Source organism: Rhineura floridana, chromosome 4 (assembly GCF_030035675.1).
Source record: "Rhineura floridana isolate rRhiFlo1 chromosome 4, rRhiFlo1.hap2, whole genome shotgun sequence".
NCBI classification, from domain to species: Eukaryota; Metazoa; Chordata; class Lepidosauria; order Squamata; family Rhineuridae; genus Rhineura; species Rhineura floridana.
The window spans coordinates 111,687,269-111,707,412 of record NC_084483.1 but is presented as its reverse complement, the minus strand read 5'-3'; the positions used below and the strand labels follow the sequence as shown (position 1 = coordinate 111,707,412).

General features: G+C 39.5%; 1 protein-coding gene across 3 annotated transcripts in view; it reads right to left on the bottom strand.

Annotated features, from left to right (window-relative positions):
- UTRN (utrophin) overlaps positions 1-20,144 on the bottom strand; it is a 521,915-nt gene that overhangs the window by 34,583 nt on the left and 467,188 nt on the right. For 2 of the 3 annotated variants that reach the window (XM_061624041.1, XM_061624043.1), the window contains exons 67-70: positions 13,580-13,716; positions 12,484-12,522; positions 12,100-12,165; positions 10,575-10,640 (exon numbers count right to left, since the gene is read on the bottom strand). In XM_061624041.1, coding sequence (XP_061480025.1) covers positions 10,575-10,640; positions 12,100-12,165; positions 12,484-12,522; positions 13,580-13,716 — 308 coding nt within the window. The remainder of the gene's footprint in view (positions 1-10,574; positions 10,641-12,099; positions 12,166-12,483; positions 12,523-13,579; positions 13,717-20,144) is intronic. The other variant, XM_061624044.1, reaches the window with a different exon arrangement.

Here is a 20,144-nt window from a genome sequence, read left to right as displayed (position 1 = left end):
TGTTTCTCCACAACAACCACACAGTGTGCATAATAATAAAGCTTCCTACAGAATACATAGCTTCAGATGACTCAAGTAAGTGAGACATGCCACAGACTGTCGTCAGAGAGATAAGAAAACACTATTTGCTCAGAGAGAAATCTGAAATTTAGAAACTACTCCCTGTAAAGAAATTAAGCACATTCTATGACATTTGGGGAGGTAACGTTCACATAAAACATGGGTGAAGAGCCTCCAGTCCACAGGCCAGTTTTGGCCTGCCAGTGGTCCCAGTTTGGCTCATCAGGCCATTCTTGGCAAACCACACCCACCTGCTCCACATCTGATGTCCTAGGTAATGTCAGGTGTGAGAGTGGTACCAGTATGGTTTCAAAGGAACAAAATCAGTACAAAAGGATTTGTATTGAAAGCCCTGCTAAAACAGAAAAATAAACCTTCAATCAATTTAGCAGTAGTTTCAGTGCACATACACAGGGAGGGCATGCCTTGCTCCAGATCATGAAGGGCTTTGCAGTGCTAAAATGGAGGAGGAAAACTTCATTTCAGGAGCAGATTCAGTGCAAACCCCTTTGCAATCCTGGAACAAGCCTCTTCGAAGGCATGCTGGGAGTGCATCTTCAAAGAGGCTTGTCATAGTATGCCACCAGATGACTGACAAGTGGGCAGCCCCACCCACCTGTCAAATTTAGCCCACAAGGGGCAGGGCAGATATAGAATGGCTCAATAGGGGAGAGGTCCCTACCCCGATATAAAAAGTGGATGTAAAAAATGGATTTGATTCAATTAAAGTGTTAATGCCAACGGGTATAACAAACTTATTTTAATCATTTTTTGCATGTAGATGGCTTAATGAAAACCACAATGATCCATGCAGGGCAAAAATAAAGTGGACAAATAAACATTATACATGTGTGCAAATTATAAATATTACTGGAAGGATGAAAAAACTATTCTCCATGGACTACCAAAATCAAAATAGCAGAAGCCTGGTGATTCTTTCTCTACCTTTTAGGACTGGGACGAGTAACCTTTTTTCTGTTGAGGGACACATTCTCTCAGGGCTCATCTGTGGGGGTCCTGCATATTGGTAGTAGGCTGGGCCAGAGCCAAAAACTGATGGGACCTCACTCCTTTCCTCTTTCTGTGCCACCTCCTTCTCCCTTGTCTTCCTCTCTTGCTCCCATTCTTTCTAGAGTCTGAAGTGATCATGGGGCAGAGGGCTTCTGAAATTAGGCCATGGGCTGCAGGTCGCCCAAGCCAGATTTATTATTTATTTATTTAAAATATTTCTATCCTGCCCTTCTACCCTACAATAGAACACTAAGGGTGGCTCATAATAAAATCATACACAATAAAACCATACACAAGAACACCACACAAAAATAGATAAAAATACATAAAATACAGTTGAGAAATATAGGGGAGTAAAGGGACTAAAGAGGTAAAACTAAAAAGGGGGGTGGAAATAAAATTAGTTTCAGGCTGTACCTTCAGTCCCTCCCAAAGGATCTCTGGAACAAGATCATTTTCAGATGTCTCTGGAAAACCATCAGGGAGGGAACAGAGTGGCCTTCTTGGGGTAGGGTATTCCAAAGCTTGGGGACCACAGCGGAAAAGGCACTCTCCCACGTGCCTGCATGCATCTTTCATTCCAGGCATACAGAGGAGACTAGAAGCAGCTGATCTTAAATCATGGGCAGGTACATATGGGTGTAAGCAGCCCCTCAGGTACATTGGTCCAAGGCTGTTTAAGGCTTTAAGGTCAGAACCGGCACTTTGAATTGAGTCCGGAAACAAATTGGGAGCCAGGAGAGTTGATAAAGCACAAGGGTGATATGATCCCTGTGCCACGATCCAGTTAACATTCTGGCTGCCATATTTTGAACCAACTAAAATTTCTGAACCATTTTCAAAGGCAGCCCCACACAGAGTTCGTTGCAGTAATCAAGCCTCGATGTCACTAATGCATGTGTCACTGTGGCCAAGTCAACTGCTTCCAGGAAAGGATGCAGCTGGTAGACCAGTTTGAGTTTGCCAAAAGCACTCCTGGCTGCTGCAGCTACCTAATCTTCAAGCAGCATGGTAGGATCCAGGAGTACTCCCAAACTGCGAACCTCTCACTTCAAGGGGAGTGTGGCCCTGTCCAGGACAGGTTACAGCCCTATCCCTGGCACAGTTTTCCCCTTGACCAGCAACACTTTTGTCTTGTCTGGATTAAGTGTCAGTGTGTTAGTCCACATTCAGCCCTTCACAGCCTCCAGACACCAGTTTAGGATGAGCACTCCCTCCCTGCAATCAGGTGCTACAGAGACACAGAGTTATGTGTCATCAACATATTGATGACACTGTACTCCAAATCTCTGGATGACCTCTCCCAGCAATTTCATATAGATGTTAAAGAGCATAGGAGACAGAATGGAACCCTGCAGGATCCTTAGTCTTGTAGTACCACTTTCTGGGACAGGTAGGGCTGGAGCCACCGTGCAATGGTGCCTCCCAATCCCATCCCAGCTAGATGTCTGTGATGTCCCTGTATATATATGACTGTAAATACGGGTTTATTAGAGTATATATGGTAAGTAGACTGAGTGAGAGGGGGGAGTACATGGGCTGGAATGCTGGAGGATGTTGTATTATGATTGGCTGAGCGTTTGAGTGTCTGAAGGTATAAATGAGGGGATGACAGTTGAGAGAGAGTTCTGTTAGTGGGAGTTCAGAGGGAGGTTGGAGTTGCTTTTGTGGGTTGGACTGGATTAGGCTGGTAGTGAGGCAGGTTATTGACAACTAGAAACACAAAGAGAAAAGCATCTGATGAAACCATACGCTTAACTATACCTTTAAGTAATCTTGTTATTCCTGTGTATATAAATAAATATTTCTTGGTTTACCTAACGCCTGATCCTTGGCTGGGTTTACATAGACCAGAAGGGTGGGCAGGGCATATACCAAGATTGGGAAACAGTATCAATGGTGGCAGCGGTGAAGAGATAGTGTAACATCATCAGGTATCGAGAGCAACCCAGGGCTGTATTCTTTATAGGCACAAAGATACAGGGGGGTTGTGGCCTGCAAGTACACTCAGACACAAAGTATCAATAGGCCAGGAGGAGACTAAGGCACAGTCTCAAGGCAATATTGAATTACAGGAAGTGACTGGTGGTGGTGCCTAGCAGTGGGATCTTGAGAGATCTTTGCTAGAGCCGGTGAGAACCATTTAAACACCAGGACCCTGAGGTGGAACCGTGACAAGGCAGTGACCACAGGCGGGATCCTAGCAGGTGGCACCTGAGGCGGGATCCTGACAGGAAGGGACCTGACAATGTCCCAGAAGGATATCTTAGTCAATGGTACTGAAAGCCCCCGAGAGGTCCAGCAGCACTAACAGGGATACACTCCCCCTGTCTGATGCCCAGCGTAGGTCATCAAGCAGGGCTTCCAAGGCAGTCTGTCCCATGACCAGGCCTGAAGCCTGATTGAAAAGGGTCTTGATAATCTAATTCATCCAGGAAAACTTGGAACTGAGCAGCCACTAGCTTCTCAATCATCTTGCCCCAAAAGAGGAGATTAGAGACTGGGCTGAAGTTGTTCAGAACTCTGGGGGGATTTGGAGTACTGGCCATTCCATGCACACTGGCTAACTGGAGAACTAGATATAATATTATGGAATATAATAGGGGTAATCAAACATGGTGCCCTGAAGATGCTGTTGGACTACAACTCCTATCAGCCCCATCTAGCATACCTCATGGTCAGGGATGATAGGAGTTGCAATCCAGCAACATCTGGAAAGCATCGTGTTGGCTACCCATAGAATACAATCTTCATTACAGATGGATTCTGTGTTGTTAACCAGAAGATGATACATAGCAAATTTCCTATATCCCAATGCATTGTTAATTTTTAAAAGTCCTCTTCCAGTGGAAAATTCCTTGGCAAGTATCCCCTCCCCCCCATCTTTAGGCATAGCTTTACATTAAGTCCAGTCTGACATCTAATTTATTGACAGAATTTATTAAAACAAGAGCCATATCCAGTATTCATTTTCTTTTAAATTTAGTGATTTCCATGTTTGTCAAATACATGCAGCTTTGCTATTACTTTTTTTAGTTACAGGTGTCTAATGTGATACCATATTTTCTTCAACTGAAATTTCACTGCACTGAAAGCTTAAGTGTAATTTTTTGGCTTTTATGGCACTCTAAAGCTATGTAGAGTAAGAATTATTTCTCTAGGTGAATAAGTAATGAAGGAGAATAATTTTGAACACAAATGAAGAATCTGATTATAGTAATCATGTTTGCTAATATATATATATATATACTCGGTAGCGGCCCCCAAACTATGGAACACCCTTCCTGACGAGGTACGCCTGGCGCCTACATTACTATCTTTTCGGCACCAGGTGAAAACCTTCCTCTTTACCCAGGCGTTTTAGTATTTTTAGTATTTTAATATTTTAGTATTTTGTATTTAATGTTGTAAAGATAGTTATATGTTCATCTTTTTCTAATTACTTTTTGACTTGTATTTAATGGGTTTAATTATGTTAATCTTAGTTTTTGTTGTATGTTTAAATTGTTGATTTGATGACCAGGTGGTTTTAAATTGAATGTAAAGTGTTTACTTGAGTACACCGCCCAGAGAGCTTTGCTATGGGCAGTATAAAAATTGAATTAAATAAATAAATAAATAAATTCTAAATCTCTGTAAATTATAGAGTTCAACTATTGCTTTTGAGCAGTCATGATAAAAGTAGCATTATTTTTGAGAGCTGGAGGCATCTCACTGCTAACACAAATACACTAACAGAAAATTTAGGGGAATGAATAGGATCAGGCCGTAATTGTTTTTATTCTATTTAGTTTTATTTATTATTAAGCTAATACCAGAAATTATCTTCATTACAACATAGCAGAATTCAAATTTCAATTTGAAATATTAGGTTAACATGGTTATCAAAGCAAACTTTTCTTTAAACCAAGGTTAATTTTCATGCTGGGACCTGTTTGTTTAGCACACAATCAGAAAAATATTCCATGACTTCAGAGTCATTGCAAATCTCTAAAGAAGAAAGTGTTCAAATATAAACTTAGGTGAAGCCCTTAATGATACTGGCACCAGCTTCTCAGACTGAGATAAGTAAGCTATACCGCCACATACCATAAGTCACATAGCCCAGAGTGCATTCACCCCCTATGTTCCACTGTTTCAGTCAGAGACATTTTACAGAGGACAAAGAGTGGGTTTATTGATTTGTCTGTTATGAGCAGTATGCTCTGCAACTGATATGCTTTCTTCACTGAAGTAACACCTGACAAAGAAAGGTATCTATCTATGGAAGAGATTCATCTCTCCCTTCCCCCTGCTCCCCCTCCCCCCTCCCCAAACTGCTTTTTCAGCTGATTGGACTGAAGCACAGAATGTCGTGTTAGCCCTAACAGTTCATCTGCCCACAATTTAAGATATATCTATTAGCTGTACAGCAAGCGCAGTTGAATGCTTCCATGCTGATCACATGACCCATGCTAGAATAAAGGACAAGAAGGCACCAGACAAGCCTCCAACAGCGAGTCATAACGATATTGAAAACCCAGCCGCAGAAAAGACAGCAGCAATATATCAAAATTACTGTGGTCCACGTGAATAATTATTACTGGCCCAAAACTGTAAGTTTATTTTAGGCAGCAACCACATTCTTCTATTGTAGAGGAAGGTCATTGGTAAATCAGAATGCATTGCTCAATAGAGTCCAGGGAGAGGTGATGTAAAATGCAGCCAGAATCAAAGCTATTTCTGCTACTTCATAAAAGATGCATCTATAAGGAGTCATCTCATGGAGAAGCACCTATGAAAATCTACATTGCGTTTCTATGTGTTCTTATACCCTAGTGACATGTGAGGTTCTATAACCTATAGTCACAGTGAACCACAGCAAACACTGGCCATATCCACAAAGTAGCTCCTTTAGAACTAGGACTTCTGACAGTGCAGTGGAACTTCCCCTCCCTTTCCTATCCTTGTGTGCCCCCCACTCATCCCCTAAATCTGCTCTGAGGGTTTCCCCCAACCCTCCAGCACATGAGGAGAGGGAAGGGGGGAGTTCTGTTGTGTAAATGGAAATCCTTGCGCTAATGGAACCACTTTGTTGGGTACCATCCACTGGTTTTTCTAAGGGAAGAAATTAGTTAAGACAACAAGCCAGAATTTAGAGAAATCAAATGCACTGTTTACTGTGGAGGAGAAGGAATAGGCAGATTAAGTACATAGTCAGCATTCAAACTGGGCTGGCAATTACTAAATTAAATCAATATATATAGAAGCAGGTGGTCAGAGAGGATTGTGTAAGGAAGAGCAGCATGTGGAAATGGTAAGGCTGAGGATTAAAAGGAGGATCATACTATGTAAGGAGATGGAGGACAAATACGCCAGACAGACATGCAGAGAGCTGAATCGGGTTGAGGAAGGGAGTCAAAATGCAAATAATATTTCTCCTGAAGTGGTATCAGTAATTTGCTTGGAAAATTAGATTGGAGCAATCGAATGTAGAATTAGAGAGGGAAAGAAAATGACAGTGCATGTATTACCTACTCCTTTGTAAGAGGGAGTAGGAGGGGACTTTTACTTGGGTCTGTTGTGAATCTGGAAGTCACCATTGCACCAAGGCAATGGGGTTGCTTGAGTTCCTTATGAATTTATGATGGCTAGTTCACTCTAGCTTTTAGAATATAAGTTGCAGCTTATTTTCTACAAGCATCCAGGAAAAAGGCTGTGATATGGGATCAAAGGCAGACTGAGCCTTTGTAGGTCCCCTTGAGCCCTGTTTGACACAAATCTTTCCTGATTGAAGGCTATATGAAGGAGAAACCCAACCGTTAACACAAAGTAAAAACAAAGAATGGGAAGGGAAAACTAGGAGAGGGGAGGGATCAGAGGAAAGAAGAGACCACAAGTAGAAAGCTGAACAGACAACACACAGTTGTAGATGGAGATTCCTATTATAGACTTGGTTATTTAAGAGACAGTTTTTCCTAAAACAGAAGAGGGGGAGGGCATCACAAATGCTAGGGAAATTTTCCTTTTCCTGCCATGGATGATGAATGTGTGGTACAAGAAGGGTTTTCGTGTATGTCCTTCACCTTAATGGGTGCTAATGGCTGCTGAGTTCTTTACACTATCTTTTTGCAGTGTTTCCTGTGTGGTGGTTTCCCATCCAGGGCTCTGCAATGTCAATCAGTGGGTGTGCTTTGAGACTTAATTGCATTAGAAACTAAATAGGGCATGTGCATATTCCAGAGGCCCCAGGCAGGACCAGGTGGGAAGATGCCAATGGTCTATGTTAAGAGAGACCAGCCAGGGTATTCTTGCTGCTTTTCTGCCCTGGGTGACAAAGCCTTTGCTTAGTGTACCCTTTCCAGGTAAAGTTCAGAGTTCTGGAGCTAAGGTACTTAGCTTTAAATACTTTAATACTTTAAATGATTGTGAATTTACCCACTTAGTAACAATTGGTTTTTATTTTTCTCTCTGCAACTATTACTCTTTAAATGGGTACAAATATAATGTATTTGCATGTATACTAATACAGTAGAGTTATGGAATAATATCTGAGGAGCAATTTAATTATTTTAAAAATAAAAATAAAAATGCCATCCAGTAGGATGGCACTACACTAACATAGCTAAGTACAGAGACTTCCGGGAAGGGTGACTTAGCCTGTGCCTGCTCTTGAGACGGGCTCCTGCCTCAAAAGAAGCTTATTCAGATATATCAGTCAGATTTTTTCTTTTTTTGACTGATTAAACTTCTCCCGGGTAGGGAGAAACGAAGAGATTAACCTCAAAGCCTATTTTTGTTGGGACGACCAGATCTCATTAATTTATGGGACGAGGTCCAGCCGACGAAGGTGGGACGGATTTTTAACAACAAGCTCTATCTGGAAAAGCGAACGTTCATCTTATCTTCTAAGAGAGAACGCACTAACAGGCAAGCACCCTTCTTTCTATATTTTTCTTTTACTTGACTTAAATTGTTGCTGTTTAAAAGAGATTTGCCAGATTGATCGGTTTTTGACATCTCACTGGGGAGCCATAACTTCTCTCTGCTACTCACTAATTAATAGCTTATCTCTGTTTTTGTTGCAAAAAGCTGTCCTGGATTTGCATTCTAAAGATATACACAGAAGAGGGATTTCTATTCCAGATTTTTATTTTGAAGAATATTATATTGTCTGAGACTACTCTCTTTTTGGTCTATTTTATTTTGACGAATCTGTTTTCTGACGACCGCCATTAATTGTTTCGATCCTGGGAACTGCATTTTGTTTACTTAAGCATGGAGAGATAAGGCTGTCTGCTCTGTTTATACTGTGATGTCACCAAGTTTGGAGTATTAACCCAATTGTTGCTGAAATAAGAAGTGGTTTTCCTATATTTTTCTTTTAAAATGGCAATTAAGAAAGTGGCTGAGAAGCTGGAAATAACTATGTTTCAGAAAATAATGGATGAGATTGAGATAACGAAACAAAACCTGCGACAGGGTTGTAAGGAGCTGAAAATTGAATTGAGTAAAATGAAGCAGGAGATTAAAGATATAGGGGTCCCTGTGAGAGAGGTGACCCTGGAAGGGGTCCCTGTGAGAGAGGAGACCCCGGAGATTGGAACAAACGTGGAACAGGAAAAAGATTTGGAGTCTATGGACTTTAGAAACAAAATTTATTGTTTGGAGACACAGGAGATTAAAGACATAGGGGTCCTTGTGAGAGAGGAGACCCTGGAGACTGGAACAGGGGTCCCTGTGAGAGAGGAGACCCTGGAGATTGGAACAGGGGTCCCTGTGAGAGAGGAGATCCCGGAGATTGGAACAAACGTGGAACAGGAACAAGATTTGGAGTCTATGGACTTTAGAAATAAAATCTATTGTTTGGAACTCAATGTTATCTCTGAAGAAATTAATGAAGATTCTAGAGATAAAGTTATCAATGGCATGGATAATCTTCTGGACTGGAATGATGTGATGGAGCCCAATATAGAGAAAATCTATGGAATTAACTGCAGCCATGTGACAATGGAAAAACTTTCAAGAGATGACCCAGTGTATTTTGAAAAAAAGAACAGAGATATGATTTTACAGCAGTATTTCAGCAACCTATTCAGAATGGATGGCAAGAAAATATTTGGGATAGAGGTAATTCCCATCAGACTCTTACTATATGACTATGGCTTTGACAGCAAGATTATTATGGAATACTGATAATGGAAGATTGGATACTGAAATTACTGGACTTAACAAGACTACTGAAGATGGAAGATGGAAAATGGAACTAATAGGGATAATAGAACAATGGCTACTGAAATTACTGAACCTAACAGATTCTGATGTGATGGATTAATTGAAATGTTTATTTTGACTATGGTTATGACAACAAGATTATCATAATTAGTAATGAGATGGATTAATCGATATGCTTATCTGGAAAAAAAAATTGATAGATATATTTCTTAAAGAATTGAAACCTCTCTTTGACTTTTTGTGGAAAGAATAAAGTAATGTTTATGAGATTTGATGATTAAGTAAGATAACTACTGGAGGAAAGTGATTTTATAATATGACTTAAGAGACAGGATTGTTATATATTATAGACTTATAACTGATTTGATCTTTGACAAATGGGAAGTCAATATTTTACTCTTTATTTTTTATTTTTGTTTTTTTTTTCTTTTTTTCTTTTTGTTTAACTATTTTTGATTTTGTTTTTTGTTTTTGAATGTTTTATGATTTTGTCTTGTATGTTTTATGAAAATCTGAATAAAAATTATTGAAAAAAAAAAATAACATAGCTAAGTACAAATAAAATATACAGCTTAATAATTTCTGTAAACCGAAAGTGAGAGGTAGGATTCTCCAGTTTTGCAATAATTCTGTCTCCCATTCTAGTCCTTGTCCCAGAGCCCGAGGAATGCCCACATATATTCATATATTTTCACACAAACTCTTTCTTTATTATAAAGCAAATAGGAAACAAGACTATTCTAACTGAATAGTTACTTATCTCTAGACCTGTATTCCTGTAAGCAATTCAGTTTGAGTAATTAATAGTCTAGTCACCATCATCCCTCATGTTTATCAAATTCACATACCACAACAATGCACTGAGATTGCCCTTGTGCTGGTGCCCAATCTGTGAGTGCATGCAGATTGGAAAATAGTTAAAACAAAAATGGTGTTTGCTTGTTAAAAAATACCTATACAACTAGCTATGAGAACTGCTGGTGGGTACCTCTGCTGGTAAGAACCATTCTTCTAAACTATATTTTTGTGAGGAAATAAATGTTGCCGTGAAAAAAAATCACCTCAGTAAAGTACTAAATTCAGCTTTATTAAACACTGCTAGTTTAGGTTACCAGTATGTATTATATACTACTAGCTTATACTAATGGCAATTTGACATTAATGGAGATCACTGGGAAGTTCTAATTATTACCTATTTGCTGGAAGCTAAATTCCACTGCAATTGGTGAAGAATTTATAATCAAATGAGTTGACCTTTTCCAACAATTATACTTGCTTAATCTACTTACACACTTCCTGTGGTGGAGCTACCATCTATGAACAAAGAACCATTGGTCCGTTCCATCTGGGCCAGTCTTAAAGAGAAACAGGAAGTCAGACAAGAAAAAATAAGACCAAGCTTCATAATACTTTGAGCATACTTCAGATAAGCCAGTTCTTGCTTCAGGCAATCACAATGATTTACAAAGATGTTAATGTGATGATAACCAAGGAACACACCAGTTCTTAATAGATTCCACCAAGTGTTTTCATGCTTATCACCTTCCTTAACACCTAGCTATTTTCTTGACACTCCATCATGCCATCTTTTTGTATTAACTGCTAACGTATCACTGTCCCAGTTTTTGCTGCTGCTTCATCAAGATCCATCTTCCATCACTTTTGCCTATCAAAACTTTCATGCCTTTCAGTGGATCATGGAGGAGACAGCTTAATTCAGACAACCCACTAAGCCAAATTTTGGCTTAGCTCAGCATGGCACAAGAGTGAAAAAGATCAGGGAGAGGCAAAGTTGCTGTGAGCTCCTCTCTGAGATGCCACACAGTCCCAGTAAGACATAGTTTGGCTTACCATACCATTCAGACAGGCCACAGAAGGATCCATTGCATTGTGTATATTCCACTAGACACTGAATCAGGTCAACATGAAAATAAGTCTTTGGGTCAGGCCAGGGTGTAAATTTATTTATCAAAAACATATAGAATTAGATTAAGGATGGACAAATGAAAGTCAAGAGATGGACCAACTTCTCCTATATGAATGTATCCACATACTTAGGACAACAGAGAGCAGAGATTGGTGACACAGGACAGGATCTTCTCAAGTGTGGCATCAAAGGTATGAAACCGTTAATATGCCTTCCTCCTTTTCTATTAGTTTTCAGATGCCAAGTGACAACAGTTTTCTTTTTGGGGGATCAACTGAGTCATGAATCTGTTATTCAAACGGTGGTATTCTCCTAATGAGTTCTGTCAGCTCAAGGATTTCTGTTTGCATAACGGGACTTCCCCCCACTCTTCCCTGTACCTTCCACAAATCTACTCTAGAGGGTTAGAGGAACTCATGGGGGTAGGAGAGGGAGCGAATGTTCCATTGCACAAGCCGAAATCCTTGTGCTGACAAAATGATCACCTTAGCGCTAATCTGGATTCTACTATTTATGTTTCTGTTGTAGTTCTTGGTTTTTATTATTTTATTCTGTTTTACTGTCTTGGTGGTTGTTTTTTGTAAGCCCATTCAAGTAAAAAAAAGAAGGATACACATTTTCTCAATAAGGCTGTATTTCTGAGATGCATTCCACAGCCAGCCTACAATATTAGCCATTGTACGGTCATTCAATGATGGCAGTAGGTCTATACATGTGCCACCTTCATGAAATATTAAACTTTATCACCTTACTTTTAACATTAGATAATTTCTTATAAGATTTCATGCATAAGTTTGTACGGCACGGTACATATTTTGAAAAGTATATTCTATTTTGTAATACTATGTTCTGTGATGTTAATAAAATGTAGTTTTTCCTGTGCTTACCTATTGGCATACTGCTCTATTCTGGAGTGTGTGTCATCATGAAATAGTTGGGGAGACTGGGAGGGACTAGAAAACAAAGCAATAAAGGAAAGTAAATCGGTACCAAATTACAGAAAAAAGAAAGGTTTACAATATTAAGCAAACATAATATTGTTTAAATGCATGATGATATGCCTATTACCTAGCTGAGGGGTTCATGCAAATATACTGGTAACTGCACAGCATTCATTTACTTAGGGATAATCCAGTGCCTTTCCAACAGATGCAGAGGAGCATGGTTGTACACATGAAGAAGCCCCATTAATTTAAACAGAATGAGCATTAAGAAATTCTTAGCAGATGTAATTCAGCACCTCTTCAGGCACAGGCATTGTAGATACTTACTCATATTGCTCTGGCCACATACTTATAACTGTGATAGGACTGCAGAAGAAGAAAAAAACAGAGAGAAGGAAAACAGGACAAAAATCAATGCAATTCAGGCAGGTAAAAAGCATGAACTGTTTATCCCTTGGTCCTCCCAAACACTTGGGTTCAATGATGATTGAGACATAGAAAAGTGGCCATGGCAGAGACTGCAGTGCATACAACATTGTGGAGATGGGAGATAAGCCTTTGGAAAGCAAACAGAACAGCAAATAGCCCTAAAACAACATCTTTCTTCATCCTATAGCCAGAAGTTGAACTCATTGAAAACCTTGTGTGATGGTAAAATGCTAGTAATTATTTAAATATGGTTAAAACCAACAGAACCCAACATTATTATCATTAGGAAAATGTTCACCCTATTCATTCTGTACAATTTGATTTGATCTCAGCATTTACATGTATTATTCACTTTAAAAACTTTGCCATGGATACTGTTGAACAGACAGGGAAGCAGAAGGCAGGGTGTAATGGGTGTATGAATACTATACAATATTAATTCCAGCTATACTCTTATCTTTTAATAATGATGCAATTAAAGTGCAGACAGAACTGGAATATAGCTTAAGAGAGAATGGAAATATTTGTTGAGGCCACCTTAGGCGCCAGCTTCATATTCTCTTGAATCAAATTTTGAACCCAAACATAGAAACATGTCATCTCTTTCTTTCAATTAATAGTTTTTTTTAAAAAAAGAGCAGATATTCTGGGCATGATCCAGCCCAATTTAAGCACTTTTCATGGGAACATTAAGTACATCCTAAGCTCATTCTCATTCAAATCAACAGAACTTAAAAGTGCTTAGCTTTAGCTGCACCGAGTCATTTCATCAAAACATTTACTCTTCAGTTCTTCATCAACTATAACCCATATTTTTCACAAAAAACATTGTAACTATCAGTTTTAATGCACAATTCTTGCATTATTCCACAATTCACTCTAAGCTATCAAAGTTCTTGGCTCTCCAGCTGTGGCATTTACCATAAAAATGTCTTAATATCTTAATAATCAAAAACTCTGTACAAAGAACCATTCGTTTGTATTCAAAACTTACGTCTCCAAATTGTCACCCTCTAGCACTGTTTGCACTGGTAGGTAGCCAAGCCGTGGGTGTTTAGCAAAATACTTCTTTGACCGGAACTTGTTCTTCAGCACTTTGGTGAAATCTCGTACATCTTCTCCTGATGTTGTCTAGGGGGAAAAAAAATGCAGATAGCACAAATTAAATATTTACATTTCTACTTACAATGACTAGTATCTTACATTATGCTGTCAAATGAAATGGTGGTTAAGTGCAAAGGGCAATGATTTTAAAAGCTGGGACACTAAAAATGAATTAAGTTCAATGAAAAATACTAAGAATTAAAAAGCCTGGGTTTAAAAAGCAGTTTTTTCATTTGTTAGTATCTTTAAAAGCCCAGCAGTTCTTAAAACTACACTGTAATATATATACAGTTTTCAATTTAATAAAGTGACTTGTAACAAAAGCTAGAACTGGCAGAAGCCTAAAAGCCATCAAATTATGTTCAAAAGGAAAGGTAATTTAATCACGAACATTAGAGAGAGAGTATGTTAATCCTCTGAAGTACTTTATTTTTGGTAAAATTGAAGAAAAGCCTGAGATCTGTGGCTGCCTCTTCTCCAGGGGCATTCAAGCTAAGAGAGAAAGTAGCACTGCTTACCAATCTTCATAACAGAGTAGCACAATAATTGCTTTCCTGGATCAGAGCATCTGTGTTGACATTATGTTTAAGATGTTTTAAAGATGTTTTTAGTGTTTTATCGTTTGTTTGTCGCCCTGGGGTCCTTCTGAGAGGGAGGACGGGATATATACATGTAATTAATAAATACTCCTCTATTTGTGGCTGTTCATATTGCCCACTTGAACAAATGCACATGGACAAAGCAATGTGTATATGCACGGACAATGCCTGCTGGAGGGCTGCTTTTTTGTGTGCTCACTATGTCAGAGCCTGGCTGGGAGTCCAGAGTCTGTGAGTTCAAATCTCCACTCGTGTCTCCTGGGTGTAAAGGGCCAGCTAAAGATCACCCCCACAGTGAGTGGCTCAGGGGTTACATGCCTTGCCACCTGTGCAGCCGTGGGCAAGCTGCATAGTCCCAAGGAGCCCAGTTGCCCCCCAGCTGGCAGTTGCGGACAAGGAAGGGGCTGGCTTGTGCAGCTGTGGCAAGCTGAGCAGGCCCTAGCCAGCTGGGGAGGACTAGCCTCAGAGGGAGGCAATGATAAACCCCCTCTGAATACCGGTCGCCATAAGTTGGGATAGACTTGAAAGCAGTCCATTTCCATTTAGGTCAGGTGCACTGGCTGTGAATACATTGTGAGGTGACTCAAACCAGGAAGCAGGAAAATGGGAGTGGCCTGGGTGGTAGTCTGCTGCTGCTGCCCCCACCCTCCATTTGTTGTCGGAATGGTAGTGTTGGCCCTGCTTCTGATGTTTGAAGAAAGCCCCTACCTTCCTGAAATTAAGTGTCAGTTTTGAGTTATAAGAAAGAAATTAGAACATACAGGAGTCTGATTGACCTTCCCTATCTCTTCAGTTGGAGATTTCCAATCTAAGCTCCTTTATGGTTTAAACTTAATGAAAAGAAACATACAGAGATTCTGGAAAGGTACTTTCAAGCACTGCTTACATAGGTCTGAACTTTCAAAGGGTTTATTGAAATGACATTCTTGTGCACAAATAAGACACAAAATGTAGCTCCTATTTAAAATGTAGCTCTAATTGAAAACATTTCTAACGATAAGTTTGATGATATTTATTATGTGCATGTTTATAATGCATAACCGTAAGTTTGAGGGTGCTCTTAGATACAGTATTGTAAGTGGATGCACAAGTGCCCCCTCTGACTCAAAGAACCTTTTATGAGCTTAGGTTAATATACCAACTGCAACTCTTTCTGGACAGATAGTGATAGTTATTCCATGCTCTGGTAACCTCTTATCTGATTACTGCAACATGCTCTTTGTTGTGCTGCATTTAAAAACAATCCAGACACTTCAGCTGGTCAGAAACAGGATAGAAAGATCATTAAGTAAGACTGGACAGTATGATGACATTATGCCAGTGCTCTGTCATCTGCCCTGGCTTCCAGTCCACTTCTGGACCCAATTCATAGTGCTGACTATTAACTGTTAAATGGCTTGGGATCAAATTACCCAAGAATACCTCCTCCCACATATATATGTACCTAGGCTTCAATATCTTCATCTTTCTCAATATGTCCCTGCTTAAAGGTGTGGTGGGTTGCTTTTCAGTGGTGGCACTCTGGTTATTGTATGCCCTCCCCAGAGAGACTCGCCTGTTCCCTACGTTATGGCCTTTTTGCTGCCAGGTGAGGACTTTTTTTATATTCACAGGCTTTTAAATCTTAAAATCTTTCAAGATTGGCATTTTCAAATTGGAAAAAATTCTGATGCTGCTGTGGGCTTCCTATATTGACATTAGCAACTGCTGCTAGTTTTATGCTCTATCAGACATTTTGATTTTATGATTTTATTTGTGTATTTGTTAGACTTTAACTTTGTTGTAAGTCACCCAAAGAACCTTTTGTTATTGGGTGGCCTATAAATTCAGGAAATACAAATAGATAAGGAGGCCCTCTTTCTTAGGAGAACACTTTTTAAGGATCACTCATCCAAGAGACCCACCTTACACAGAACTTTGTGGGCAACTCATGACTGAAGGTTTTGCCACAGCATTCTATATAACAGATAGAAAAACAGCTAACAGCCAATTTTGCAGAATCATTGAAGTCTATTTTGCTGAAGCCAATAGCCTACAATTGTGATAAGCTTTTCAGTTATACTAATCTTGGTATTTCATTAAGAAGGCACAATTATAGTAATTGATATCCGTGAACCACAAAGCTGGTTTCAAAACGCCTTCACCCATACAAGCTTTACCCCAATAAGTGTAGGAACATGTTTTAATTACAATTACGCAACCTGGGAGATAACTATAGGAAAAAATAAAACTTGGCAGTTTCAGATTCACAGATGCACAAATTAATCTTTGGATCGCTTCACAGACTCTGGAAGATCAACTGGCCAGTGTCTTTCTCATGCAGTCTAAAATGGAAGGTATCTGTTTCTCCATTACTGCAAGAGAATGCATACTTCTTGCTACACAATCTTGCAGGGCCGGTTCTAAAGGGTGGCCAGGTTGGGCACTGGCCCGAGGGCCCTGGAGCTACAGGAGCCCCTAAGGGGCCCTCCGCTCCCCTTCGGCGATCGGCACCCCCCCCACTTACCTGTCAGCCGACTTTTTAGCATTGCCCTTAATGAAGATGGCGGCTGCAGCTTCCCTAAGGTACTGAAGCTGCTGCCACCATCTTAGTTGATGGCAGAGATGTGCACACGTAGCACGCACGTGTGCCATCAACTTAGATGGCGACAGAGGCTTCATTCCCCTTAGGGAAACCATGGCCGCCATCTTTATTAAGGGCAATGGTAAAGACTAGACAAGTAGGGGGCATTGGGGGTGCATGAGGGGATCACGTGCGTGCACATATGCGTGCGCACACCCACCCACCCACCGGGGGGGCAAGGGCAAGCTGATGCCCAAGGGCTGCCGTATGCCTGGAGCCTGCCCTGCAATCTTGACTATATGATCTGTGCTAATTAATTTTCATTAAGAAAGAGAATACTAAATCAAAACACAAAATCAAAATACTAAATCAAAACACAAAACCAAACGTTCATATTTGTGACCAAAAAGAATGCAAGATAAACCAAGTTAAGATTATCTCCAGGTCCTAGGATTTATTCAAAATAGTAGCTGAGTGTAAAGATTCTGCATTCATTCAACTCATTTTTTTCAAGGTTCGCACAAGTTATGTACCCTCAGGGTTACTAGAGCAGAAGTTGTTAAACTTCATTCTGACTTCTGGGGTCCATTTGAACCCCCATGTGCACTTTCCATTGTGTCATTTACACATGAGTAACCTACAGGGGTGTACTCTGAGACATTGTCACAAATTTTAACCTGTATAATGTCTCCAAATTTCAGCCAGTTATCACTTACCATTTTCTTAAACCTCTGAGGTCCAAAAATACCCCAACTTACTCAATATGCATGCAGAAGGAGCCAGCATATACTGCTCAGAAAAATTATACCTCTTCTGAATAATTTTTTTTGCTCAAGGTGCTTTGGTACTATCAAGCACACTTGTGTTGACCAAAATAGAGGTACAAAGTGACTCCATCCTTCCATTGGAAATCTCATTGGGTCCAAATATATCTCCAAGTCATGCAAATTTTATTTGTTTTTAACAGTAAGAAAGAAAGAAAGAAAGAAAGAAAGAAAGAAAGAAAGAAAGAAAGAAAGAAAGAAAAAGAAAGAAAGAAAGAAAGAAAGAAAGAAAAAGAAAGGCTAATACGTGGATGACATTTCAGTCAATTGAACTTGAGATATATTCCTGCCCTAATAGGAGAGACTGCCAAAAAGTTTGCATTACAGAAAACAAAATCATTATGATACAGACAGCACAGCAGAAGAAGCAATAACATTTTCTGTGTTATTGCAAAAGCTGTTTGTGAGATATTTAGATATCTTGATAATAAGTTATTTCTTTATAGTGACCTATAGCTCCCAATGAAGTTCCATTAAACATGCAATTTAACAGCTATTTGTGGAACACCTTCATAGAACCTATTCCTCTGTAGATGGTGTTTGTTGTCCTTGTGTGGTTTTCGAATAATTCAAGAAGGTTTTAAGATTGGTTTATTGGTTTTTAAGATGCTGTGTGGACAAAATCCATTTCACTTTGCTTGACTTATTGCTCCATTTGTTTCTAGCCATAGACTGAAAGTGCTGAAGCTGACCTTTTTTCAATTCCATAATTTCCAATTGAGGCTTAAAACTACAGGAGAGCTTTTTAATGCATCCCTGCCAGGGAGCTCAGTCATTTCTATTGAACTTTATCAAGTTCAGGCATCTGGTTGGTCACTGTGAGAACAGGATGTTGGACTAGATGGGCTTTTGGCCTGAACCAGCAGAGATGTTCTTATGGCAGGATAAACTTTCTATGGTGCAGTCCACAGCTGTTTACCCTTAACACAATATTGTTCCTACAATGAAATGATCCTTCACAAATGTAGAGCTCCTTCTGCCATATTTTAGTTCCTTAGTAAATAATGACTCAAGTTATTCACTTTCCATGAAATCCCATTTATTTTCATCAAGATATAAACTGATGATTTTCTTGATTATTACGATATCTACAGTTATCATATGGAAAATAACTCTGTGGTGGACTTAATACTGATAAAAGTTGCTGATGTTTACCTTTTCTTATCACTGATGTATTACTTTTGATACCAATTGTCTATATCCTTTGTTCCTGTAATGCTGGTTTGTTATGGCACCTTAGATTACCAATGGAACTCCTGAGTGAAGCACTTACATGACTACAGGAGAGGCTGCACACTATCCTATCCAGTTTAACTATCTCAGTTATATGTAGAACTAGCTATTCCACCTCCGTTACACTGTTACAATTCCTACAATCCCAAACACATTATTAGATTCCCTTTTTGGAGTAAGTCTGACTCCTGAGATACTGATATTTGAACAACTGCACTAAATACCTAGAAAATTTCAATTCAGTAAGTTGTTTATATTTCAGATAAGAATGATCAAATCTTGCCAGTTTGTGTAGCAGAGACTTTCTTGAATAATGTTGTATCTGGTCTAATCCAAGGATCTTTTATCAGGTTGTCCAACTAATTGATGCTGTTAGTACTTGAATGCATCTCAAAATTGATGCTTTCATTCAGCTTTTAATTCACCTTTGAACTTTCTTACTTTTTCCTAGCTGTCATGTGAAATTAAGAAGATGTCCTCTATATTGTTACCACAGTAACTGATGAACTGTTAGTAAGGGTTAGAGGAGGGTACATAAAGAACTCTTCAAATTGTCCCATATAAAGTTCCACAACTCTATGTGGAACTTATGGTAATACTCTTCACTTGCAAATAGAATTTCTATTTGAAGGAAAAATAGTTTTTGTCCAAATCTATTTTAGCCCCTGAAACAACAAAAGGAGCGTAGTAGTGATGTTGAGACATCATATCTCCTGCATTGAGCAGGGAGTTGGACTTGATGGCCTTGTAGGTCCCCCCTTCCAACTCTACTATTCTATGATTCTATGTCTGCTCTAGATAACAATATTACCTCCTTTATCAGCTGGTGTAGCAACAATGTTTTTAGCATTGAAAGTTCTGCTGAAACTATTCTGCTGACACTGGTTCAAAGTCTATTATGTTTGTTTTTAGATATAAAACAGAACTATCCTATGCATGTTTACTTGGAAGTTCCCTCTGTATTTAATATTTCCTCCCTTAAAAGTGTGCTTAGGATTGCAGCCTCTTTCAGAAGCAGTTTTCAAGAAACCTGGCTGGATGGGCTAGTCACACTAGGAGGAATGAAAGTAGAAGAGACATTTGGTCTTACCATGAAACAGTCTACTCTGTGCATGTCAAAAGATGATATCAGGTGGGTAGCTTGCTCCACCTAGTGGTTGAAGGCAGAACAGCACTGTTCAATTTTGCAGGCACCTCTTGGTCTGCACAGCTCCCTGCCTCAATTCTCAACAACAA